Consider the following 24,062-nt stretch of genomic DNA (forward strand, 5'->3'; position numbering starts at 1 on the left):
ATATTCTACAGTCTTCCCTGTAGCTTAAATGGTAAAGAATCTGCCTGCAATGCAGGAGACCTGGGTTTGATCCCTGGGTCAGAAAGATCCTCTGGAGAAGGAAATGGCAACCCACTCCAGTATTCTTGCCTCGGAAATCCCATGCACAGAGGAGCCTGGCAGGCTATAGTCCATGGGGTCTCAAAGAGCTGGACACGACTGAGCAACTAACACTACACTATATTTCAAGTACCTGGAATACTGCAAGACACATGGTGGGAGCCAGTAAATTTTTTTCTTTAATAAGTAAATGAGCTAGAGGCATGCTAGCAAATCAGGGGGAAACTTCTTTAAGAAAAAAGTAAATTAAATGAACTCTTCTATTATTTGTAGGTTAGGCTGCCAACCTCAAATTCTTGTTTCTCAAATGTCTTACGGAGTTACTAAAAATAAGGGCGGAAAACATGTACCACAATTTATTTAGAGATTTTAAAAATTACTAAATGACCAAACCAAAAGTTAAATAAAAGCTACATTTTTCAGAAGTAAAGAAGACGCCAACATGTATTCATAGGAATGCTTTAGCTATTTTTACATGTATAAATGGAATGAATTTCTAATTGTGCAAGGACTTGGATGTAGCATTTCACACTATTTTTGACTGCTGGCTCTTTCCACTGCAGTTAATGAAGCTTCTACATGTACTATGGACCCAATCACACAGGGTATCATTATACAGACCCTATTTAAGAGACTGACCCTCACTAGAGAACTCGGAATTTGACATAACTTGGAAAGTGGAAGGGAGAAGAGAGACAAGGGCGTCCCAAGTCCTGGAAGGCATATCTAAGGCTAGCACATGTAGAAGATAGCAAAAAGACCCACCTAACAAAAGGGAGCAATTTGAATTCTGAAATCCGATTAGAGAAAGTCTAGAATACTAAACAGAAGTTTTTAAACAGAATCATCACATTATCAAAGTATGCCTAAGGAAGATTACTTGTGTAGTAACATATCAAACTGAAACAAAGGCAGACCAGGGACAAGAAAAGCAGCCACATGCTTGAAAGATAGAGGGCATGGCTATGCTGCCAAAGTTAACTCAAGGCAGGCACCAGACAACTTTGCATTTGGCTCAAGGTAAGTTAGACCAGAAGAATACTCTGTACTGGGTCACACAAAAATAAGAAAAGCAGTAGGCAAAACCAATGGCAATATCACAGCACACCAAGAAACTGGAATCGGGGTCTGGCTGCTCATTTGTATAAATAATGCATGAGTTTGGTTACTGAACCCACAGAGTTTCCTTTCATTGTAAGCTCTCTGATTATATAAAGGCTTCTTAGAGGTCTGACAGAAACCGACTCAGAAACAATACATATCAACCCACATAAACAAGGAATTTCCAAAGTAACTCTTCTTTAATAAAGAAAGTGGGGAAAGGGGTAGAAACGGTGAGTGAGAAGAGGATGAGGGCTTTGTGAATTAAAAATTCTCTTCAGCCACTTGCAGGGCTAAACATCCCCTCATGAGTAAAGAGCATTTCTTTCAGTACCAAGTATCTGACTGGCTGAGGTGACTTTGCTAAAGAGGCCAAGCAATTGCTCTGTTTATAGCTGCCATGCCATGTTCAGTTGCTTCAGTTGTGTCGACTCTTTGTGACACCACAGACTGTATCCTGCCAGGCTCCTCTGTCCAGGGGACTCTCCAGGCAAGAATACTGAAATGGGCTGCCATTCCAGAGGATCTTCCCAACCCAGGGATTCAATCTACATCTCCTGCATTGCAGGCAGATTCTTTATCACTGAGCCACCAGGGAAGCCCCCTTTTTACAGCTAAATGGCTCTTATAGCCACAGTGGAAAAAAGAATAGTTTTTCCACGGCAGAAATGGCAAGAAAGACCCCAAAACGTCCTATCAATTCTTTTGCTGACTCCCTTGACCAGAGTATTGTCACTTGAGGCCCATACCCCACAACCTTATACCCCGCTCATCCACCAAATTCCCAATCTTCTAGGCACTAAGAGGTTCTGCACAAAGAGGTCCCCCCCAAAAAAGAAGTTCCCCAAACTGTTTGATATGAGGATATTTCCCTCCTTGTGCTTTTCTTAACAAAGTAAAAAACAAAAAATATCCCCAAACAAAAACAAACCATAAAAACCATTATGAGATGACATGTAATCTGTTGTAACCATCTCTCTCTCCTCTCCTTTGACATCCCTCCTACCTGAGTATGGAATAGAAAATAGCATGTAAGTTGGTGGCAGCTACTTTTTGATTATGAATGAGAGCCAACCTTAGGACGAAGCTGACAATGTAAGCATAGAACAAAGAAATGGGGAGAGGTGGGGGGTCTCTGGATAACATCTATTTAGCTGCTGAATTAAACCAAGCTCTAACCTAGTAAGCTGCTAGAATTTCAGTTTATATGAGTCCTTTAGTTGTTTAAGGCCATTTAACTATTTTCTGTTACTTGCACCCAAATACATTATAATATATCCAATAACCAGAAAACAGCTTTCCCAAATAACACAAAATATACAAAGTTAGTCAGAAATGAATTCTACAAATACTATATGTGTTACACATACAAGAACCTGTGCTCAGGACTATGGGGAAACATAAGTGAATTAAGGACAGCATGTACAGACTTTGAGGTCTGATGAACCTAAATCCACATCCTACTTTGAGGAAGTCACTTAATTTCTCTAAGCCTTAGTTGTCTCATCTATAAAACAGAAGAAACAGAACTACAGAATTGTGAGAAGTATAGCTAATATATAAAGCACCAAGCATAGCACTCAGCCCACAGTGGGTGCTTAATAACTAGTAGTTATGATTTTTAAAATGAGAGCAAGTTTTACCCTCAAGTAGAGTAGAAAAGACAAATTATAATGTGCTAACTGGGATGTTTATAGGGTATGAGATATTGCAACAAAGGTTCCAATTCTTCACCCCTTACTGAATCAATGTTTTTTGACACAAAGAACTTTGCAGTATGCTCCCAGTGTGGATTCAGGCATGTGACTTGCTTTGTCCAATCAGATATTAGCCAACCAAACTGGAACATAAGCAGAGTCATGAAAAGCACTTGTACAAATGTGCTGGCACACTCTTGCTATTCTGGTATCATCTTAAGAAGGACAAGTCCAGGCTAGCCCATTGGTCGCAGAAAACAATGAGAAACAGCTGAAGCAAAGTGCCCACACAAAGCTCACCCTACAGCAGACCACCAGCAGACCTGCAGATAGATGACTGAGCGAGAGAGAGAGCAGCAAAACTGCCCAACTGGGCCACTGGGCCCAGTTCAGCTTAGCAGAGCCTCCAGAGGTATGAGAAATAGATGTTTATTGTTGCATGGTTTTGTGGTTGAATATTACATAGCAATAGCTAACTGACCATAGGGTTATATTTCTGTCTTTAAAAACCAAAGATTTCCACTTCCTTGATACTCATGACTAAATGAAAGGCAAACAACAACAACAACAACAACAACAACAACAAAAAAACAAAAAAAATAAATGAAAGGAAAGGTTAGGTCGTCTGAGTCAAAGACATACTTTGGGATTCTTAATTCAACTCATTAAACTCGAAAGTACCTGATCTTTCATTAAACTGCTTTCTCTTTAACAAATACTAATTTGTTAAAAAATTAGAAGTCTATGCTTACTGTAAGTAGTTTTAAAAAACACTCGTAAATGTCTGACTGTTCCAAGTTCAATTAATGTCTACAATTACAATGAACACTTGTAGAAATGCCTGAGGCCCAGAAAAGTCTGTATCACCATTGTATGTGAGAAATATTCTTCTTAATAATATCAATACTTTATAGGCATCAATAAGATCTGTGCTTCTCTACTGTAATTACTGACAAACTATTTTGAGAGAAATAAGGAATGGCGTTCACATTACTGTGGAGGACAGGAATTCCACCAATCAAGAAATATTTACTAAATATCATCCAAGTTCTAAGCAGTGCACTTGATGATATTAGTAATTTATCTTTATGATCCTTAGTGAAACCAACAGCTGTGCTGTCACGTCAAATTATTAGGCCATTAAACCAGAAATCTATGCCATGATGGCCTTTATTGAAAACAAGCAAGAACATTTGGATATTTGGGCTTCATGACCTTTGGCCTATTAATACCATAAAGATTATTAATATGATAAGTTGTATCAATATCTCATTAATTATACAGAAATACACTCACAAAGCACTTACTGTATCTTGCATATGACTATAAACAAGCTACAAAGCAACAGAAAATATTACTTAAGTGCAACATGGCCAAAGGAATGTTGCACTACAATCATCCATTTCTGCCCTTTCTACTGCATCCACTTTCAGATTTGAGGCATGATCACAGATTTTAAAGCATATTCTTATTTGTCAGTAAAACCAACACACAAGCTCTTCCAATGAACTCACATTTCAGAAAACAATGATATAAACAGGGAGTGCAACAAATACTTTTATAAGTGTTTAGTGTCAGAGCTCTGTTGGATAAAAGGCTTGAGAGGAGAGAGTTTTGTCTTTGAGGAATATATATACTCACTTCTGAGAAAAGAAATACACAGAAAATATTTCTTGATCCAGGATGCTGGTTATGGGTGTGTTCATTTGTGAAAACCTAGTGAGATACACATTTTCCATATGTGTGCTTTTATTTATACTTTGTAAAAGGTTTTAAAAATTTAATGACATAAACAGAAGTACAGAATTAAGTACTAAATGAAAACTACTGACAATTCGAGGAGTTCAGGAGGGACTGGTCACTGTTAATGCTATAATAGTTAAAATGTATTAAGCAATTACTGTATGCCAGTTACTGTATTAAATAAGCATTTTATATCTGTGCAGTATCACTGTGGTCATAATCTTACCAACAGCATTTGCCACAACTACGTAATTATTTCTTCCTCCTTGAAACCCCTTCCTTTCCATTCCAGGCCAACACACTCCTGGTGTTCTTATTTTCCTAGCTATTCCTTAATCTGCCTTTCCCACAAGACTTTAAAAATTCAAGTACTTTAACATTCAGCTATAGTCCTCTTCTCTATCTGGACTCCTAGGGATAGGTACTACTGTTATTATTCCTGTCTTACAAATGAAAACATTGCAGCACAGGGAGATTCAATTATTAGATTCAATTAGTTATTAGGGAATCCAAGAATATTAAGAGATATGGCAATCAACACTACAGAGCCCATGCTCTTCACTACCTCACTAACCCACTTTCTTTGGCCTTCCATACAAGAGGCAGGACATAGCTATACACATTCCACACTCTGGTGTTCTCAGTAATTGAGAAAAAAGACATTGAGTGAGGCACATGGGACCCTCCTTGACAATATATTAAGGATTAATACCAGGTACCAAGCCAGTAGGAAACCAGTGTTCTTGCAAATTCTGTTGAACAATTTTCCTTCTTAAATTCTTCACTTTTATTCTGGTGCTTCTCAAGGAGAAATGTGAAATCATTCTAGAAGATAGAATCTGAAGAGTTTTCAAGAATACCTAGGAGCCTTATGAAGACCTACTAAACCTAGAGTATTCTAGGAATCCAAATTTCTAAGAAGCGACCCAAGCAAATTATGAAGCTGGTAACCTAGTACCTGAATTTGGGAAGCATTTATTTGAGAGGGGATTCCCTGGTCCTCAGAAGCTAAGTAGTGACCACTACATATTTACCTGCCTAGAAGAGACTGAAAATGAAATGAGAATAGAGATGTAAACTCTACAAGGAGTACTTTCCTCCAGTCAGGAAACTAGAGCAGCAACAGTGGAATTTTAGATCAGGACCCCACACATTTCTTAATAGTCCGGGAATTTGTTGTCATGATACAGCACGCAGCCAAGTGACATCATCCCTTCGTTTAGGAGGGGGTCATCCAGGCAGCAACAACCAATATAATATTTGAGCACTCATTCCCAGTTCAGTTCAGTTCAGTCGCTCAGTGCGTCCGACTCTGCGATCCCGTGAACCGCAGCACCCCAGACCTCCTTGACTCATTCGCAGGGTACTCACCAAGTGTTATCAGGGAATCCAAGAGTATTAAGAGATATGGCAAACTGTCCCAAGGCTACAGAAGAAAGCTTTGTTAACAATGCCCTTTTTACATAAACATAAATGAATACATATTTTGCATACGTATGCGAGTAACAATTGAGTGGAACCATAAATGCTGAAACTAAGGCAAAGAAGTCACTTCAACACGCTTATTGAAGTCTTACCTCTGTGAGTGCATGCAACTGTCCTTGATGTACACACACACCCATGAACCTACAAAACAAAACAGATTTTTTTTTAAACAAATGAAAAGGACATGAACATAACTAGTGTAGTTGTGCATGCGTTAGAGACAGTCCAACACCTGTAAAGTCTACTGTCCTGAATAACACTGTAGCTTCTCAAACTTTAATACCACTCTTGTAAATTCTAAGTTTATCATGAAATATCTGGCTGTGGCAAGACCTGGTGGTAAAAAGCATTGGTGGAAGAGGGAGGTGAGCAAGCCTTTAAAAACAGCATGGTATCATGAAACAAGCACCAAGCTGGAACCAAGGAAACCTGATACTGGCTTAGCTTGGCCATTATCTGTTTACACGCTCACACACACAAAAAGGTCACTAACCCTATGGTTTCCTCAGTTTCCTCATCTAGGAAGTAAGTAGGTTGAACTACCCAATATGAAGGTCTGTAATTTACAATCAGTGAACTGGGGTTGGGAATACCCACATTTACTAGAGGACAGAGAGCTAACTTCCTTAACATAAAAAGAACTCTTCTAAATATGTAACTTTAAAAAGACCCAATAGAAAAATAAGCAAAAAGCACGTACATAAAAAATAAATAAATAAAAATCCACAGAAAACTAAGAATAAAGGGCTAACCATATAAAGATGTGCTCTCCCTCATAATTAGAGAAATGTATACTAAAACAAGGAGCTATTACTTTTTAAATCTATCAATGAATGAAGATTAAGAATGATAATGATTGGGAGAATTCCTTGAGATGGATCCAGTGGTTAGGACTCTGCTCTCACTGCAGAGGGTGCAGGTTCAGTCCTTGGTTAGGGAACTAGGATGCTGCTTAGGAACGCAAGCCCAACAGGGCAGCACCCCCCAACCCCCAGAAAAGAGTGATAATGCTAAGTGTTGTCCAGAAGGGAAGGAAACAAGAACAGGAAATACTGCTGAGTTCTCAGTACAACTTTTTCAAAGGGTAATTAATTGATCATCCTAGCAAAAATTTTCATTACTCCAACAATCCAGTTCTAGAAATTTATCTTACAAGTATACTCAATTTGGGTGAGCAAAAATTCACATAAAAGGACATCTACTTCACTAGTGTATGTGAATCTAAATACCCATCAAATAAAAGACTTGTTAAATATTTACAGTATAATTCATAGATTAGAATACTATACAGGCATTAAAAAGAATGAAGTAATCCTTACGCACTGACATGACAATATACAGAAAATATACTGCTAAATGAAAATGTCAAGCTTTAAAATACCATTTGTGTAAAAAAATTTTATATATTAATAGAAAATATCTAGAAGCATTAATAATAAATGGTATTGAGGGGGTAAAGGGTGATTTTTATTTTTCAGTGCACAACTTATGTTATATTTGAAGTTTCTTCAAACATCAGCTTACATTTTTAGGTAAAAATAATTTTTAAACAAAAATCACAAACCAATATTATGACTGATGATAATCATTAAGTGACAGAAGATAAATGACATAAAGCCAGTGACACTCAGGCCTTAGGTTGTCAAGAAAAGTCTCATTAACAATACCCACAAGGCCCAAGTAAGCTCTAGTTTAGAAGAGAAAAGAAAAGGGAAGAGATTGACTAAACTGATAGTGAAGGCACAGCAGAGACTGTGCTCGAAAGGACCATAAAGTTCTATGGAGGCAGAGTCCAGGTCATAGCACCTAACAGGGCCTAGCAAATAGTTTGCTTACTCAGTGAATAATTGCTGGGTGAAAAGGAACTGAGTGAGGGAGAAAGCCTGGTCAGCTGTAACACCACAGCAGTTTTAAAGACATGCTGCTCTAAAATTACCAATGTGAAAATTTCACAGTTTCTCCAAGAGGTGTTATCTAGACCACTGGTTTTCTCTAAGGGCATCCAGAGACACGATGGAGACTTGAGAAAGGAAAAAAAACCCAAGGAAATATCTAGGTAGTATTGAAAATAAGATGCAGGTTTCAATGACAGGCTAAAACTTACCTCTTGGGAATAAACAGGCTTAGGAATAAAAAGGAAGTGAAATAATAGAGTAGTTAAAAGAGGTCTGGAAAAAAAAAAAAAAGAAAAGAGGTCCTGGATTTCCCTGGTGGTACAGTGGCTAAGAATCCACCTGCCAGTGCAGGGGACATGAGCTGGATCCCTGATCCAGGAAGATTCCACCTGCCATGTGCCACAACTACACACACGTTTTAGTACCCACGAGCCCCAACTACTGAGCCCTCATGCTGCAACTACTGAAGCCCGGCACACCTAGAACTCGTGCTCTGCAACAAGAGAAGCCACCACAATGAGAAGCTTGCACACCACAACCAAGAGTAGCCCCTGTTCGCTGCAACTAGAGAAAGTCCACACACAGCAATGAAGCCCCAGGACAGCCAAAAATAATTACTTAAAACAATTAAAAGTACAGAAAGAAGATAATTGACAATCTAGATATCAATTTTAAAAAGAGCTCTGAAGTTAGAGGGTGTAGGTTCAAATCCCATCTCCACTTGTTAATAATGTCCACAAGGTAAGGTTGTTGTTAAGACTAAATGAAACAACTTTCGTTCACCGGTCAGTTTCTTTACTGTGAAACTCACTACCTAATATGGAAGAGAATGAGGTGAGGAATGTAGGACAGGTAAAAGTCTAAAGAATAATTAACATAAGTAACATAGAGTGCTGGAAGACTGAATCTGGAATGCTGAATGTTTCTGGGCGGCATGGCATAGTGTCTTTGCAGATACAACATCTGACAGCTTCAGTTTAACATCAGAAACCAGTTGGGTAAAAGAGGAAGCTGTACTAGAACAAAGGAAATCCGGGCAAGATAAATGAGAAAACAATCAATTTGGGGGAGCTAAAGTTTTAGAGGTATCTTTTTTTTTTCCTTATTAAAGACATTTCTTTTTTTTTTTTTGGTAATATTTTTATTGAAGGACAGTTGATTTACAATATTACATTCACTTCAGGTATACAGCAAAGTGATTCAGTTATATATATATATTCTTTTTCAGATTCTTTTCCCTTATAGGTTATTACAATATATTGAGTATAGTTCCATGGCTATATAGTAGGTCCTTCTTGGTTATCTATTTGATATATAGTAGCATGTATATTTGGAGAAGGCAATGGCAACCCACTCCAGTACTCTTGCCTGGAAAGTCCCATGGGCGGAGGAGCCTGGTAGGCTGCAGTCCATGGGGTCGCTAAGAGTCGGATACAACTAAGCGACTTCACTTTCACTTTTCACTTTCATGCATTGGAGAAAGAAATAGCATCCCACTCCAATATTCTTGCCTGGAGAATCCCAGGGACGGGGGAGCCTGGTGGGCTGCCGTCTACGGGGTCGCACAGAGTCGGACACAACTGAAGTGACTTAGCAGCAGCAGCGTGTATATTAAGGATTCATGGTGGCTCAGAGGTTAAAGCGTCTGCCTGCGATACAGGAGACCTGGGTTCGATCCCTGGATCGGGAAGATCCCCTGGAGAAGGAAATGGCAACCCACTCCAGTATTCTTGCCTGGAGAATCCCATGGACGGAGGAGCCATCCCCTGGAGAAGGAAATGGCAACCCACTCCAGTATTCTTGCCTGGAGAATCCCATGGACGGAGGAGCCTGGTGGGCTACAGTCCACAGGGTCGCAAAGAGTCGGACACGACTGAGCGACTTCACTTTCAGCATGTATATGTTAAACCCAAAATCCTAATTAATCCCTCTCCCCTTTTCTCTTTTGGTAACAATAAGATTGTTTTCTATGTCTGAGGGTCTATTTCTATTCAGTGTCATATATGTATACATACATATGTATGTATATATATATCCTTTTTCAGATTCTCTTCCATTATAGGTTATGACAAGATACTGAACATAGTTCCCGGTACTATACAGTGGCTCCTGGTGATTACCTATTTTGTGTATAGCAGTGTGTACCTGTTAATTCCAAACTCCTAATTTATCTCCCACTTTCCCTTTTGGTAACCGTAAGTTGGTTTTCTATGTCTGTGAGTCCATTTCTATTTTATAGATAAGTTAATTTTGTATTTTTTAAGAGTCCACATATAAGTGATATCATTTGATATTTACTTTTGTCTGACTTACTTCACTTAGTATGATAATATCTAGGTCCATTCATGTTACTGAAAATGGCATTATTTCATTCCTTTTATGGCTGAGTAATATTTCATTGTGTGTATATACCACATCTTCTTTACTGTAGAGGTATCTTTAAAAAAGGTCAGTGTTCTTTAAGTGTTTGTACAGTTCCTCAGTCACCAGAATTACAAGAGTCAGTATTTTATTCCTTTATTTAACAACTATTTGTTGAGTGGCCACTATGTGTAAGACATTAGGGACAGAACAGTGAATAAAACAAAGTCCCTGCTCTCGAAGCAGTTTCATTCCAGGGGTCATTCTATTGGAAAGCAATTATAATAAAAAGTTAAATGGATGTTTTGCAGAACGTAGTTAAATTGTTGTGCCATAAATAGCTGTATCTAGTGAACCTCTTACAGGAAGGATGCTTCCCTGAGATTACATGGTATTTCTGCCCAAGGATGATTCTATTCTCATTATCCCACCATAGCAAAAAGAGGTAAATAATACACAATATTCTTTTATTACAATATATAATAAGCTTTTATTACAAAAAATTTTTTATAATATTACAATAAGTAATATACAAAAGCTTCACTACAGCTTTCTAAACTATAAAGAGCACTAGCAGGGGTTAATAACTAAGGCCTACTACTTGTTTTTATAAAATTTTATTGGAACATAAGCAGCAGCAGCAGCAACATGGTATTTTCTGGGGCTGCTTTTGTGCTACAACAACAGATTTAAATAGTTGTGACAGAGACTGTATGGCTTGCGAATACTGAAACATTTACTATCTCATCCTTTACCAAAAGAGTTTGCTCATACTACCTTAAAAGACTGTTAGGAGGATAAAATGGGATATTTCAGGTACAATATCTAGCCTATGATCAAATAAAGATTAAATGTTTTTTATTATTATTAACAATTCTAAATTGTACCATCTCTTATATGACTATTAGAGTTACCTTTTCAAAACCTGAACTATGTAATTTCCTTCTTTATAAACCTTCAATGGCTCCCTTCTGCCTATAGAATAAAGTCAAAATTCCTTACCACAGCATTTGAAACTTTCCACGATATGTTCCAGCTTATCTTTGGAAGCTCACACTTTCCCATGAGCCTTATTCTTCACCCATTTCTCCCTTTCCTCTGCTTCTATCCTACAAATATATTTAAATTTACTCATCTTAAAAAATGCTTCCCTTGCCCCCTCTCTAGTGGTTCAACAGTAAAGAATCTGCCTGCAATGCAGGAGATGTGGAGATGTGGGTTCGATCCTTGGGTCAGGAAGATCTCCTGGAGGAGGAAATAAATTTCTAATGGCACTCCAGTATTCTTGCCCAGAAAATCTCATGGACAGAGGAGCCTGGTGGGCTACAGTCCATGGGGTTGCAAAAGAGTCGGACAGGACTGAGCGACCAAAACAACAATAAAAACAAAGCCCCTTCCTAAAATATGATCCTAAGTCATTCTTTGCATTTGTACCCAACCTTTAAGAGTAGGTTACATACACTATAGGGTTTCCCTAGTGGTTAAGACAGTAAAGAATCCGCCTGCAATGCAGGAGACAGGGGTTCAATCCCTGGGTTGGGAAGATCCCCTGGAGGAGAAAATGGCAACCCACTCCAGTATTCTTGCCTGGAGAATTCCATGGACAGAAAAGCCTGGCAGGTGACAGTCCATGGGGTCGCAAAGAGTCAAGTCGGACACAACTGGGTGACTTAACAGTTTCACTTTACATACATATTTTTACACTATCTGGCTTCCCTGGCGGCTCAGCTGGTAAAGAATTTGCCTGCAACGCAAGAGACCCTGGTTTGATTCCTGGGTCAGGAAGACCCGCTGGAGAAGGGATAGGCTACCCACTCCTATATTCTTGGGCTTCCCTGGTGGCTCAGCTGGTAAAGAATCTGCCTGCAATGCAGGAGACCTGGGTTCAATCCCTGCGTTGGGAAGCTCCCCTGGAGATCTTCATGGCTACAGTCCATGCGGACACGACTGAGTGACTAACACTTTCACTTTACATACATCTACCTATCTTTAACCTTCCTTTGTTCCTAAACTCATTATAACCTGCCTTCTGCCCACATAACTCTTTTTGTAACTTTCCTTACTGGGGAAGATTCAGAGTTTTATTTGTCTCTGCATTTCTAGTACCTAGTATAGTATCTTACACACAGTAAGCAAGATCTCAGTAAAGATTTGTTGAAGGGAATGAATGATTTTTATGACCTGGAAACTTAACTTCAAGCTCCTCCCTGAGCTGGAAGACTTCATTTACTTACTGAAAATTATCCTTCTAGGATAGCTAAAATTTCATTTTCTCTGCAATGATCTTTAGGATGCCTTCAGTTAACATTAGTACTCTTTCTCTTTCTTCCTGGCTCCCAGCAGTGCTAACATCCTTCTTTGCAAGACTGCTCATTAGCATAAGTCAAGAGGTCCAAGGTCTGGAGTCTGACTGCTTGGATTTGAATCCTGGCTCTGCTTACTGACGACCTCTCCGTATTTCAGGTTTTTTCCACATGCAAAATGGAAATGTTGGTATTATCCAATCTATATGGTTATTGTGATGATTAAAATAACTTGAGCTCTTAGAACATAATATGCACTAGAGAATGTTAGCTATTCTTTTTAACCTTTCTGACTTCTCCAGATTGGAATATAAGGAAGGCTTTTAAGAGTACAGAACTCATCTAATTTATTTCTATATACACACAATGCTTTGCACATAAGATGCTAAACAAGTATTTCTTGAATGAAAAGGCAATAATCACCAAATTACTTTCACAACGTAAACTCAAACCAAGAGGTATTTATTTTATTTCATCAAATATTTGTATAGAAGGGAGGCAATACAATGGCTACATTCTAAAGTTAAAAGGGTCGTCTAGAAACTGAAAGTACTTGGTTTGAGTGTGATCTACCCTTGCTTCCCATGCCCTCAGACCCACCATCACTGTTACCGCACCACCCACAGAGATGTCACAGAGGACACGTTCAGGCAGGCACTGGCTTCACGTGACAGTTTTTCCCACCCCCTGCTCACATCACCACATCGTAGTGGTGTTGCACAATTCTACTTCTACGTGAAACTTTTCTGCTAGACCTTCTCAACCTCATTTCCTTTCCACCACCACCACCACCACATCGAAAATGGTGTTAAAGAGCTGGCAAGCTGAGACAGGAATTAGCTTTCTATTGGAAGAGCTTGAGCAGAGCTAATCATTCGAGTTGCTATAAAAAGCATATACTTTTAAAAGGGAAATATTACTCATCCTTTAGGGAAGTGATTTACGCCTAAAAAGGCATTTAATATATCAACAGTAAGTTTTCACTGAAATTTTTATTGCTACTTTAATCAAAATCTAAAATGTGGCCAAAGCTGAAAATCTTTCTTGGTAAGAGACAGGATCTTAAAAAAAAATTACATTATGAATGATTCTTATTCTCCACCTCCACCACCCCAAATCATGCAAGCTTAAATTATTTAGCTCAGAAAGGGGGCATTTTCTTAATGGATATGCTTGAGAGTGAGTGACAGATTACTCAAATTTGTTATTTTTTATTTCATATTACACACACATTTGCATTGTCTTTTAGACCAGCGCTTCCTAAATTTTAATATGGAAACAGATCACCCAGAAGCTATGTAAACTGCAGACTTTGATTCTATAAGTCAGGGGGGGAACTGAAATTTTGAATTTCTAAAAAGCTCCCAGGTGATCCTAATGCTGCCTGGTCTATGGAGCATGTATTGAGTAGCAGGGTTCCGTCTAGACCAAAGACAGCTAGCTGATCACTACTCTCAAGTTACTGAAGGTGTTTGGCCTTTGGAACGGCGTCACGATGTGGTTTGAGGTTCTTCCCGGGATCGCCATTATGGGCGTGTGCTTGTTCATCCCAGGAATGGCCACCGAGCGCATCCACAGGTTCAGTAATGGGGGCAAGGAAAAAAGGGTTGCCCATTATCCATATCAGTGGTATTTGATGGAAAGAGATAGGCACGTCTCTGGAGTAAACCGTTCCTATGTGTCAAAGGGTTTGGAGAACATTGATTAAGGAAATGTTTTCCTGGTTGATGAAGAACAACTCAGTCATGCTCTTCTATCCCTGCTAGTAGATTATGCTGCATATTGTGTAGCATGCATTGTATTTTGTAGTGTGTAATAAAAATAAAGTTACTGAAACTATAACAGGAAACTCCCAACTCTGATGCTACTGGTAAACTAGAGTTTGACCAGAGACTTAACTTTCCTGTCTTTCTTGTAGAATGATTTACCATTCCCCATAAAGTATCATAACCACACTTTTCCATAACTTAACTTTTTTCCTCAGACTGTTTCCAATGTTTAGAATGCCCCACCCTTCATTTCCACGGAGTTATATTCTGCCCCATAGCTCATTTCCTTTCCCCAAAACAAATCTGGCTCTAAGTAGAAGTATTTCTGAACTAGCATGCTTCTGAATTACCAAGGCACTCCATCTACACCACACTGCTACATCATCATAATTTTCTACCTTTAACTGTTTTATAATATGCCTTATATTTCCCTTAGGAGACCATAAGCTTCTTAAAGCATTCTCTTGAGTGGCATACGATAGTATATAAACACTTGCTGGATAATTTAAAACACAACTCTGAACACTCAAATAGTACTGAGTGCCAGCTATGTGCCAGGCACCAGTAATGATCATAACAATTGTAAGAACTAACTCAAAGAGTGCTTACCATTGTTCTAAGCACTTTATGTTATATTCATTTAATCCTCATAATAACCCAAAGAAGTAATACTTTTATTAACCTGAATACATTGATGAAGAAACTGAGGCTCAGAGAAATTAAGTAACTTGTCCAAAGTCACACAGCTAACAAGTGGCAGAGTCAGGAGTCAAATCTAAACAGTGGGTTCCAAAGTCTGTGTTTTTTTTTTTGGCCCGGGCGGGGGTGGGGGTGGGGGTGGGGGAGTGGTGCGTGCCATGTGGCTTGGGGGATCTTAGTTCCCCCTTCCAGGGATCGAATCCAGGGCCCCTTGAAGTGCAGGCATAGAGTCCTAACCCCTGGACCACCAGGGAATTCCCAAAGTCTGTGCTCTTAACCATGATGTTATAATACCTCTCCGTATAGTTATAAAGAGGCTATAAAAATGAGTAAGACACAACCTGTTCACTTAAGAAGCTATTGGCTACTCAAAAAAATTGTTGTGGCAGCTCAGAGCTTCTGATATAAGTCCAAACTCCTTAGCATGTTATTCAACAGTCTTAATGATCTGACCCAAACCTCTCTGTATTACATCCATCTGCATTCTCGATGTTTTACTGTAGTTACATAACCAGCTTCTCCTAAATATGTCCTGAATTCTCCCACTTCCACTTCCATTTTGTTGCTGGAATAAGTCCATCTTTCTCATCAAAATTAATCTTTCTCTTCCCTATACACTCAAATTACTCCATTTAAACTTCTACCGTAACACTAACCAGGCTTGCCTACTACATGTTTTAGTTATGTCCACCTTTTCACTCAATTAGAGGACTCTTGAGGGCAGAGATGGAAGAGTATAGAAGAGATGGTTACTTGTTAACTTCCCTTTTCCTCTTGAAGTAGGCTACATTTCCCAACTGGTTAAGATTGTAACACTGAGTTCTGGCCGGTGGTACAGGGATAGAAGTGATTATATCATTTTCAGGCCTGTCCCATTAAAAACCTCAACATCATCCTCCATATTTCCTTCCTTCATCTGCCAGCAGATGCGCAGGATCCAATAGAGGAATCTGAGGCCCTGTCCTAGGTTAAAAGGAGCCCCCCTTCAAGCTCCACTCAACATGCATTGGATTAGAATATGAGTTAAGAAACAGCTTATAAGCCAATAAGATTTTAAGTTAGCCCACCTGGACTAAATACATCTTAGTTTTGTTTCTCTATATATACCCAAAACACTGCGTTATTCATAATTCAGTTCAGTTCAGTCACTCAGTCATGTCCGACTCTTTGCGACCCCATGAATTGCAGCACGCCAGGCCTCCCTGTCCATCACCAACTCCCAGAGTTCACCCAAACCCATGTCCATCAAGTCGGTGATGCCATCCAGCCATTTCATCCTCTGTCGTCCCCTTCTCCTCCTGCCCCCAATCCCTCCCACCATCAGGGTCTTTTCAATGAGTCAACTCTTGGCATGAGGTGGCCAAAGTACTGGAGTTTCAGCTTCAGCATCAGTCCTTCCAAAGAACACCCAGGACTGATCTCCTTTAGAATGGATTGGTTGGATCTCCTTGCAGTCCATGGGACTCTCAAGAGTCTTCTCCAACACCACAATTCAAAAGCACCAATTCTTTGGCGCTCAGCTTTCTTCACAGTCCAACTCTCATATCCATACATGACCACTGGAAAAACCATAGCCTTGACTAGATGGACCTCTGTTGGCAAAGTAATGTCTCCGCTTTTTAATATGCTGTCTTGGTTGGTCATAACTTCCCTTCCAAGGAGTAAGCGTCTTTTAATTTCATGGCTGCAGTCATAATCTGCAGTGATTTCGGAGCCCAGAAAAATAAAGTCTAACAGTGTCTCCATTGTTTCCCCATCTATTCCCATGAAGTGATGGGACCAGATGCCATGATCTTAGTTTTCTGAATGTTGAGCTGTAAGCCAACTTTTTCTCTCTCCACTTTCACTTTCATCAAGAGGCTCTTTAGTTCCTCTTCACTTTCTGCCATAAGGATGGTGTCATCTGCATATCTGAGGTTATTGATATTTTCCCCAGCAATCCTGATTCTAGCTTGTGCTTCTTCCAGCCCAGCGTTTCTCATGATGTACTCTGCATATAAGTTAAAGAAGCAGGGTGACAATATACAGCCTTGACGTACTCCTTTTCCTATTTGGAACCAGTCTGTTGTTCCATGTCCAGTTCTAACTGTTGCTTCCTGACCTGCATATATGTTTCTCAAGAGGCAGGTGAGGTGGTCTGGTATTCCCATCTCTTTCAGAATTTTCCACAGTTTATTATGATCCACACAATCAAAGGCTTTGGCATAGTCAATAAAGCATAAATAGATGTTTTTCTGGAATAATTAGTGTTCAGTAAATATTTAGAGTCCAGTTAAGTTAAAATTCTTATTGCAAAGCAGAAACTTTCAAGACTCTATTAAAACTAGCGTATGAAAGAGATTATTCATGGAAGTATGGGAAGAAAATTGAAAATTTTACTTTTTTTATACAAAAAAGAGAAATGTTTACTAATATTTAATATGGGTTGATAGTAGCACCTGGGATGGGCTCAAAAATGTTTTCCTAATGGGATTCTATGGGAGACAGAAGATATCCAAAGATGTTCATGTCCTAATCCCTAGAACCTGTGACTATGTTGGATGGCAAGTAGAATAAACTTTAAAAACTGCAGATGGAATTAAGGCTGCTAATCAGTTGACTTTAAATTAGGGAGATTATCCTGGATTAGCAAAGTGGGTGCACTGTAACCACAAAACGTCCTCAAAGGTGGAAAGAGGGAGGCATAAGAGTCAATATCAGAGGGCTACAATATGAAAAAGACTCAACGGGTCACTGCAGGCTTTGACGATGGAAGGGGACTACAAGCCAAGGAATGCAAAACAGTCGCTAGAAGTTGAAAAAAGTAAGAAAATAGATTCTCCCCTAGAGCCTTCAGAAAGGAATACAACCCTCCTTGAATTTAGCCCAGTAAGATCTGTAAGATAATAATTTTCTGTTATTTTAAGCCATTAGGTTTGTGGCAATTTGCTATAGCGGTCCTAGAAAACTAACAATCAAAAAAATCTAAGGGTCACTATTTTATGTTATAACGTTCACAGATCTAAGATAGATTTTGGGTTTTGACTCTTTGTAAAGAAGCATAAGGAAAATAATAACGTTATTTTCTTTGGTGGCATTTACATCTAGTAGGTCAAATATTTATTGAACTCATAGTCATGTATAAAGCTCAGAGTTAAACACTAAAGTTTAAATGTTATCCCTTCTCAAAAGTTTATTACCTAAATAGAAGAATAAGGGAGAGGTATGGTAACAGTCTAAAACACATCTATCCTCCTTCTAAAAAACAGAACAAAACAAAACACTGACACTACTATTTTGAGTGGGACTTCTTCAATTCCGCATAACAGGACCTAGGAAGAGAAATGTAGCCACTGCATCAAAGCTGTCAAGAAAATTACTCTGTGCTGCTCACCTGCAACATACCTGGAAACTGTGCTAGGTGTTTTATAGATACTACCTGATATGAAATTACCCCTATTTTATCATCTAGGAAAATAAGATTCAGGGTATTTAAGTGACTTGACAAAGACTAGAGAAGGTACTGGAAAATGGATCCATTTGGCTCAAAAGCCTATGTTTTGTTCTGTGATAATCGGTATGTATGAAAAAGGCCAGTAGATCAAGAATAATTTTATTTTTGATTCATAAAAAAGAACTATCTATCTGCAAACCAATGAAAATCTGACTAGTTTGCTTTACAAGCCCTTCTACTGCCAACTTTGAGCAGTAAAAACAGGACTCTTATTATAAAAGTTTTTCTGACCTGTACTGGTCTTTCCGGAAAAATGTCTGACTCCAAAGTTTGGTAAAAACAATTAAGAGGCCTGAAATAAACCTATAGCAAAATATTAGAATGTGGGCATGATTTTTATAATAATATGCTTTCTAAAATGTCTGCATTTGAAACTTACTTAGATTGGTTTACTTTTCTTAAAAAAAAAAAAAAAAAGTTTTTCCAGAAGTTTGAATATATTTTTATCTTATTTCCTCACATAATTTTGGAAGGCAAGGCCCTGGAACATACTCCACCAGATTCCACTAAGCTGTAATGTGTGGCACTAAAAGGAACTGCTTTGCATTTTACTCCCAAATAAAGCAAAGATACCAACACTCTCTCTTGGACTAGAAAAAATTACCAATAACCAAAAAGGAGAAGAGGCAGAAACAGCTCAAATCTTAAAGTCCCAAAAGAGCTATGAATCCAGACCCATAAAAAAAGGAGTAATATCCTTGGGTAATTAAGGTTTGCTGGAGTTCAAACGTGTTTTAGAGGTATTACATCACGGAAAACTGGTTGTACTGGGTCCTAGATATGAAAACTCATAAGGAAAACTCAGCTGAACTGACATTAACCACCAGAGCTCACATCAGATGACAATGAGCAGAGCTGGTTCAGTCTGGTTTTCTCTTTTCTGCCCATAGCTTTTATAGTCCAATTTTAAGATTGCTAAAGGCAGAATAAACATGCCTCAGCCATCACTAGGTTATATCAATAGCACTACATATAATAACATAAGGATGAATCAAGTTCATGTTCAAATTTTACTTTTTATTAGTAAAACAATACAAATATCTAAAAAGTTAAAATGAGATCTGCTTGCTTATAAATATTATACCAGTTTAATAAATATAAAAACATCCTAGATTTCTGAGAGAAAAATATCCTCTATCTTGAATAACAACTGAAAAATAAAATGAGACTAAGAATAAATTCATTCTGTACTTTATTTCAGAGAAAATTTTAAACCACATTGCTCAAAACAGTCATACAAGCAGCAAAATACCAAGTCTCCTGACAAAGGCAGAGCTATTAATAAATATATGGGCAGTGACTTAAAAACGTCCCCAGCGTGCTTTTTGTTTGTAAACCCAGGAAGTTCAGAAGAGAACTAAAATCCACAAACCCAAGTATATAGATTGTCTCCCTAAGCACTGAAAAAGCTTCTTCCTCCTTCCCAAATTTATCCTTTAGCCTACAATTACTCATAAACTCATGCCAAAATCGCAAAATACAAACACAAACTTCAATTTATGTGAACATACTTTTGAAACAACACTCTCCCAATGATTTATTTCTTCCCCAATTCAACCCAAGAAATACTATGTGCAAATACTTGTACTCTCCATGGATAAACAGAACACTTAATTTTTTTTCACTGCCTGTCACATATATATAAGCACAGTGCCAGGCAATAAGGATCAAGTAAGGTCCGTCTAGTGAAAGCTATGGTTTTTCCAGTCAGGTATGGATGTTAGAGTTGGACTGTGAAGAAAGCTGATCGCCGAAGAACTGATGCTTTTGAACTGTGGTGTTGGAGAAGACTCTTGAGAGTCCCTTGGACTGCAAGGAGATACAACCAGTCCATCCTAAAGGAGATCAGTTCTGGGTGATCATTGGAAGGACTGATGCTAAAGCTGAAACTCCAGTACTTTGGCCACCTCATGCAAAGAGTTGACTCATTGGAAAAGACCCTGATGGTGGGAGGGATTGGGGGCAGGAGAAGGGGACGACAGAGGATGAGATGGCTGGATGGCATCACTGACTCGATCGACGTAAGTTTGAGTGAACTCCAGGAGTTGGTGATGGACAGGGAGGCCTGGCGTGCTGCGATTCATGGGGTCGCAAAGAGTTGGACACGACTGAGCGACTGAACTGAACTGAGGGGCCATAGAAATAAATATAAATAAATCCTTCTTTAAGGAGCTCACGGACAAATAATGATAATAGTAGATAACATTTACTGAGCACTTATGTGTCAGACACTGTTCTAAATACAGGATTTACCTCATTTAATCTTTATGAAGATATTATGTAGTAGGTACTATTACTCTCTCCATTTTACAGACATGAAGACCGATTAAGTGGCAGTCAGAAGTAGATCCTTAACTCTTTTTTTTTTTTTTTTTTTTTGCTTAACAAGTTATCTATTTATTGTTGTTTGAATCCTTAACTCTAAAGGTTATGCTATAGAGCCTCAATATATAATGCTTCAGATGATTATAACAGCAACAATAATAAAAAATAATAGTTAAGATTTAGTGCCTTGCATTGCGATAAGTTGTTTGTGGACATTATTTCATTTAATCATCTCCATAAAAGCAAGCAGGACCCTGGGCACACAAGCCTTTCAAACAGTTGCTAATCTGGGAAGGGAGGGGATGCTGAGACAAGGGAGGAGCAGTCAGGAAACAAAGGATAGTGTTGCTACCAATCCTTCTGGGGCTGCAGCTCTTCCAGCTGCCCCAACAGCCCCCGCCCCCCGACAACAATAACAACTGTGTGGAAGGTGAACAGTCTCTGCCTCTGCCAGCCAGCCTCAACAGTTCCTGGGCACAGCGCCCCAGGAATAGCAGCAATGGCAATGATTATAACAATGGGGAAAATAGGGGGCTAGAACAGGTACCCTCCTCATCCTCTATCCACAATGGAGACATGGAAAAGATTCTTCTGGATGCACAACATGAATTCAGAGTAGTTCAAGAGACAGTTCTCACTGCAACAGCCCTTTCCCACCAGAAGAGGGGGAGATCATGTTTGATAGGAAACAGCAGCAGGGACCATAGCTCTCAGTCAGAAGAAATTGCAGAAGAGAAAGATGTGGGTGCACTGACGAAAATTGCAGACTGGGTGTCCAGCTGGTCTAGCAGACCTGAAAACATTTCACCTGAGGAGTCCCACTCTGGCACCCTAAATAGTCCATTTCCTTAAGCATGAGGAAAAGTGGAGCCATGAAAAAACGGGAGATTTTTTCTCCGCACAATTTCTTAAGGTATTCATTCCATCTCTCTTCCTTTGCCATGTTCTGGCTTTGGAGCTAGGCACCTACATTGGAAAACGACTAATCACGATTACTGCCAGTACCTACTGAAGGAAAAGAGCCCCTGGGAAAGCGTGTGACTTGTATTGTCAGTAGTTTATTTGAACTTGAGACCATTGTGAGCATGACCCAACCTATACCCTGTTTTTATATATCCAAGTAGTTCTAGTAATTCTCAAATCCACTATTTTATTCAAACTCAAGGCATAGAGTTTTACTAATCTCATTCTCTTTTTGACCTAAAAAACACTTAGGAATTTCTTAACAAAGTTTACTGTTGTTTAGAAATTTGCAAGGGCTTTTTTTCTGCAAATGCTACTAGCAAATTATGATTTTGTCAACAATGCTGTGGTTTCCTTTTAGTTCCACTAGACTTAGACTTGTATCATTTGTGACACAAATTTTACTCTTGCAAGATAATTTCCATCTTTCTTTTTAAATGAGACCAGGTTAGCAAGTGATATAAAAGCTTTGTTGTTTTTCAAGACAAAGGCAAGTTTGAATTTATAGATATTAAAAAAGAAAATAAACAAAAGAAGACACAATAAAAAATATCCTGGGCAATAAAAAATTATTTTAAACCAGAAAAGAGAGAGAAACAAAGAGTAGTTTTGGGGCAGGGTCCTGCTTCCACCTCAAGAGATAAAACATAGTATCTTTGAGCCCTTCTACAGAACTAAAATTTCCACCAAGTGGAAGATGTTAGCATTCTTCATTCCAGAGGAGAACATAGTTTGATTAACCTCAAGAAGACAAAGAGAAGACCACCTAAGGCCAGATAAAAGAAGTACAAGCCCTGCACACACCTTGATCCTTATCAGCAACCCTGCCCTTGAACCGTTGCTATAAAACTCACCAATTCTCCCTGGATTGGGACACACAGGTTTTTCCAGAGCATGAGCCTCCTGTGTCCCTCTTTACCTGGCAAAGAAATAAAGCTATTCCTCTTCCCAAAACTGTCTCCAAGATTTGATTCAGCACCACTGCATAGAGGCTGAATTTTTAGCAGCACCACCAACCTGGTACAGTAGTACTATTATTCTTTTCTACTTCACAGGTGAGAAAACTGAGGTTATAGAGGTTACATAACTTACCTAAGGTCCCCTAACTATTAAGTGATAAAATCATCCTGAACCTCTCCTCTAAATTCCAGACTTGTTTACCCAACTTGCTCCGAGAGGAGCAACCCCACATCCATGGACCAGAGGCTGCGCGGGCACAGGAGGGCTGAGAGGAGCTACTCCATGTTCAAGGTCAGGAGGGGTGGCTGTGAGGAGATACCCCTCGTCCAAGGTAAGGAGCAGCAGCTGCGCTTTGCTGGAGCAGCCGTGGAGAGATACCCCACGTCCAAGGTAAGAGAAACCCAAGTGAGACAGTCGGTGTTGAAAGAGGGCATCAGAGGGCAGACACACTGAAACCTTAATCACAGAAAACTAGCCAATCCGATCACACGGACCACCGCCTTGTCTAACTCAATTAAACTAAGCCATGCCATGTGGGGCCACCAAAGATGGACAGGTCATGGTGGAGAGGTCTGACACAATGTGGTCCACTGGAGAAGGGAATGGCAAACCACTTCAGTATTCTTGCCTTGAGAATCCCATGGACAGTATGAAAAGGCAAAATGATAGGATACTGAAAGAGGAACTCCCCAGGTCAGTAGATGCCCAATATGCTACAGGAGATCAGTCGAGAAATAACTCCAGAAAGAATGAAGGGATGGAGCCAAAGCAAAAACAATACCCAGTTGTGGATGTGACTGGTGATAGAAGCAAGGTTCGATGCTGTAAAGAGCAATATTGCATAGGATCCAGGAATGTCAGGTCCATTAATCAAGGCAAATTGGAAGTGGTCAAACAGGAGATGACAAGAGTGAATGTTGACATTCTAGGAATCAGCAAACTAAAATGGACTGGAATGGGTGAATTTAACTCAGATGACCATTATATCTACTACTGTGGGCAGGAATCCCTTAGAAGAAACGGAGTAGCCATCATGGTCAACAAAAGAGTCTGAAATGCAGTACTTGGATGCAATCTCAAAAACGACAGAATGATCTCTGTTCGTTTCCAAGGCAAACCATTCAATATCATGGTAATCCAAGCCTATGCCCCAACCAGTAATGCTGAAG

General features: G+C 39.2%; 1 protein-coding gene, 1 long non-coding RNA gene and 2 pseudogenes across 10 annotated transcripts in view; 3 read left to right on the forward strand and 1 right to left on the reverse strand.

Moving 5' to 3' along the window:
* Nucleotides 1–24,062, reverse strand: part of TESK2 (testis associated actin remodelling kinase 2) — a 137,715-nt gene that overhangs the window by 32,376 nt on the left and 81,277 nt on the right. For all 8 annotated transcript variants that reach the window (XM_086385637.1, XM_086385611.1, XM_086385648.1 and 5 more), the window contains one exon: nt 6,218–6,266. In XM_086385637.1, the coding sequence (XP_086241763.1) occupies nt 6,218–6,266 (49 nt within the window). The remainder of the gene's footprint in view (nt 1–6,217; nt 6,267–24,062) is intronic.
* Nucleotides 3,174–23,274, forward strand: LOC147375230 (uncharacterized). Its single transcript, XR_015158169.1, has 2 exons — nt 3,174–3,309; nt 23,085–23,274. It is a non-coding gene; the product is annotated as an uncharacterized LOC147375230 (long non-coding RNA).
* On the forward strand, nt 11,986–14,492 carry LOC147375231 (NADH dehydrogenase [ubiquinone] 1 alpha subcomplex subunit 1 pseudogene; annotated as a pseudogene). Its single transcript, XR_015158159.1, has one exon. The product of XR_015158159.1 is annotated as an NADH dehydrogenase [ubiquinone] 1 alpha subcomplex subunit 1 pseudogene (transcript).
* Nucleotides 18,899–21,982, forward strand: LOC147375232 (BCL2/adenovirus E1B 19 kDa protein-interacting protein 3-like pseudogene; annotated as a pseudogene).

This window comes from Bos grunniens, chromosome 3 (assembly GCF_055505025.1).
Source record: "Bos grunniens cultivar Pamir isolate PY7600 chromosome 3, Bosgru_T2T1.0, whole genome shotgun sequence".
In the NCBI taxonomy this organism is placed as follows: Eukaryota; Metazoa; Chordata; class Mammalia; order Artiodactyla; family Bovidae; genus Bos; species Bos grunniens.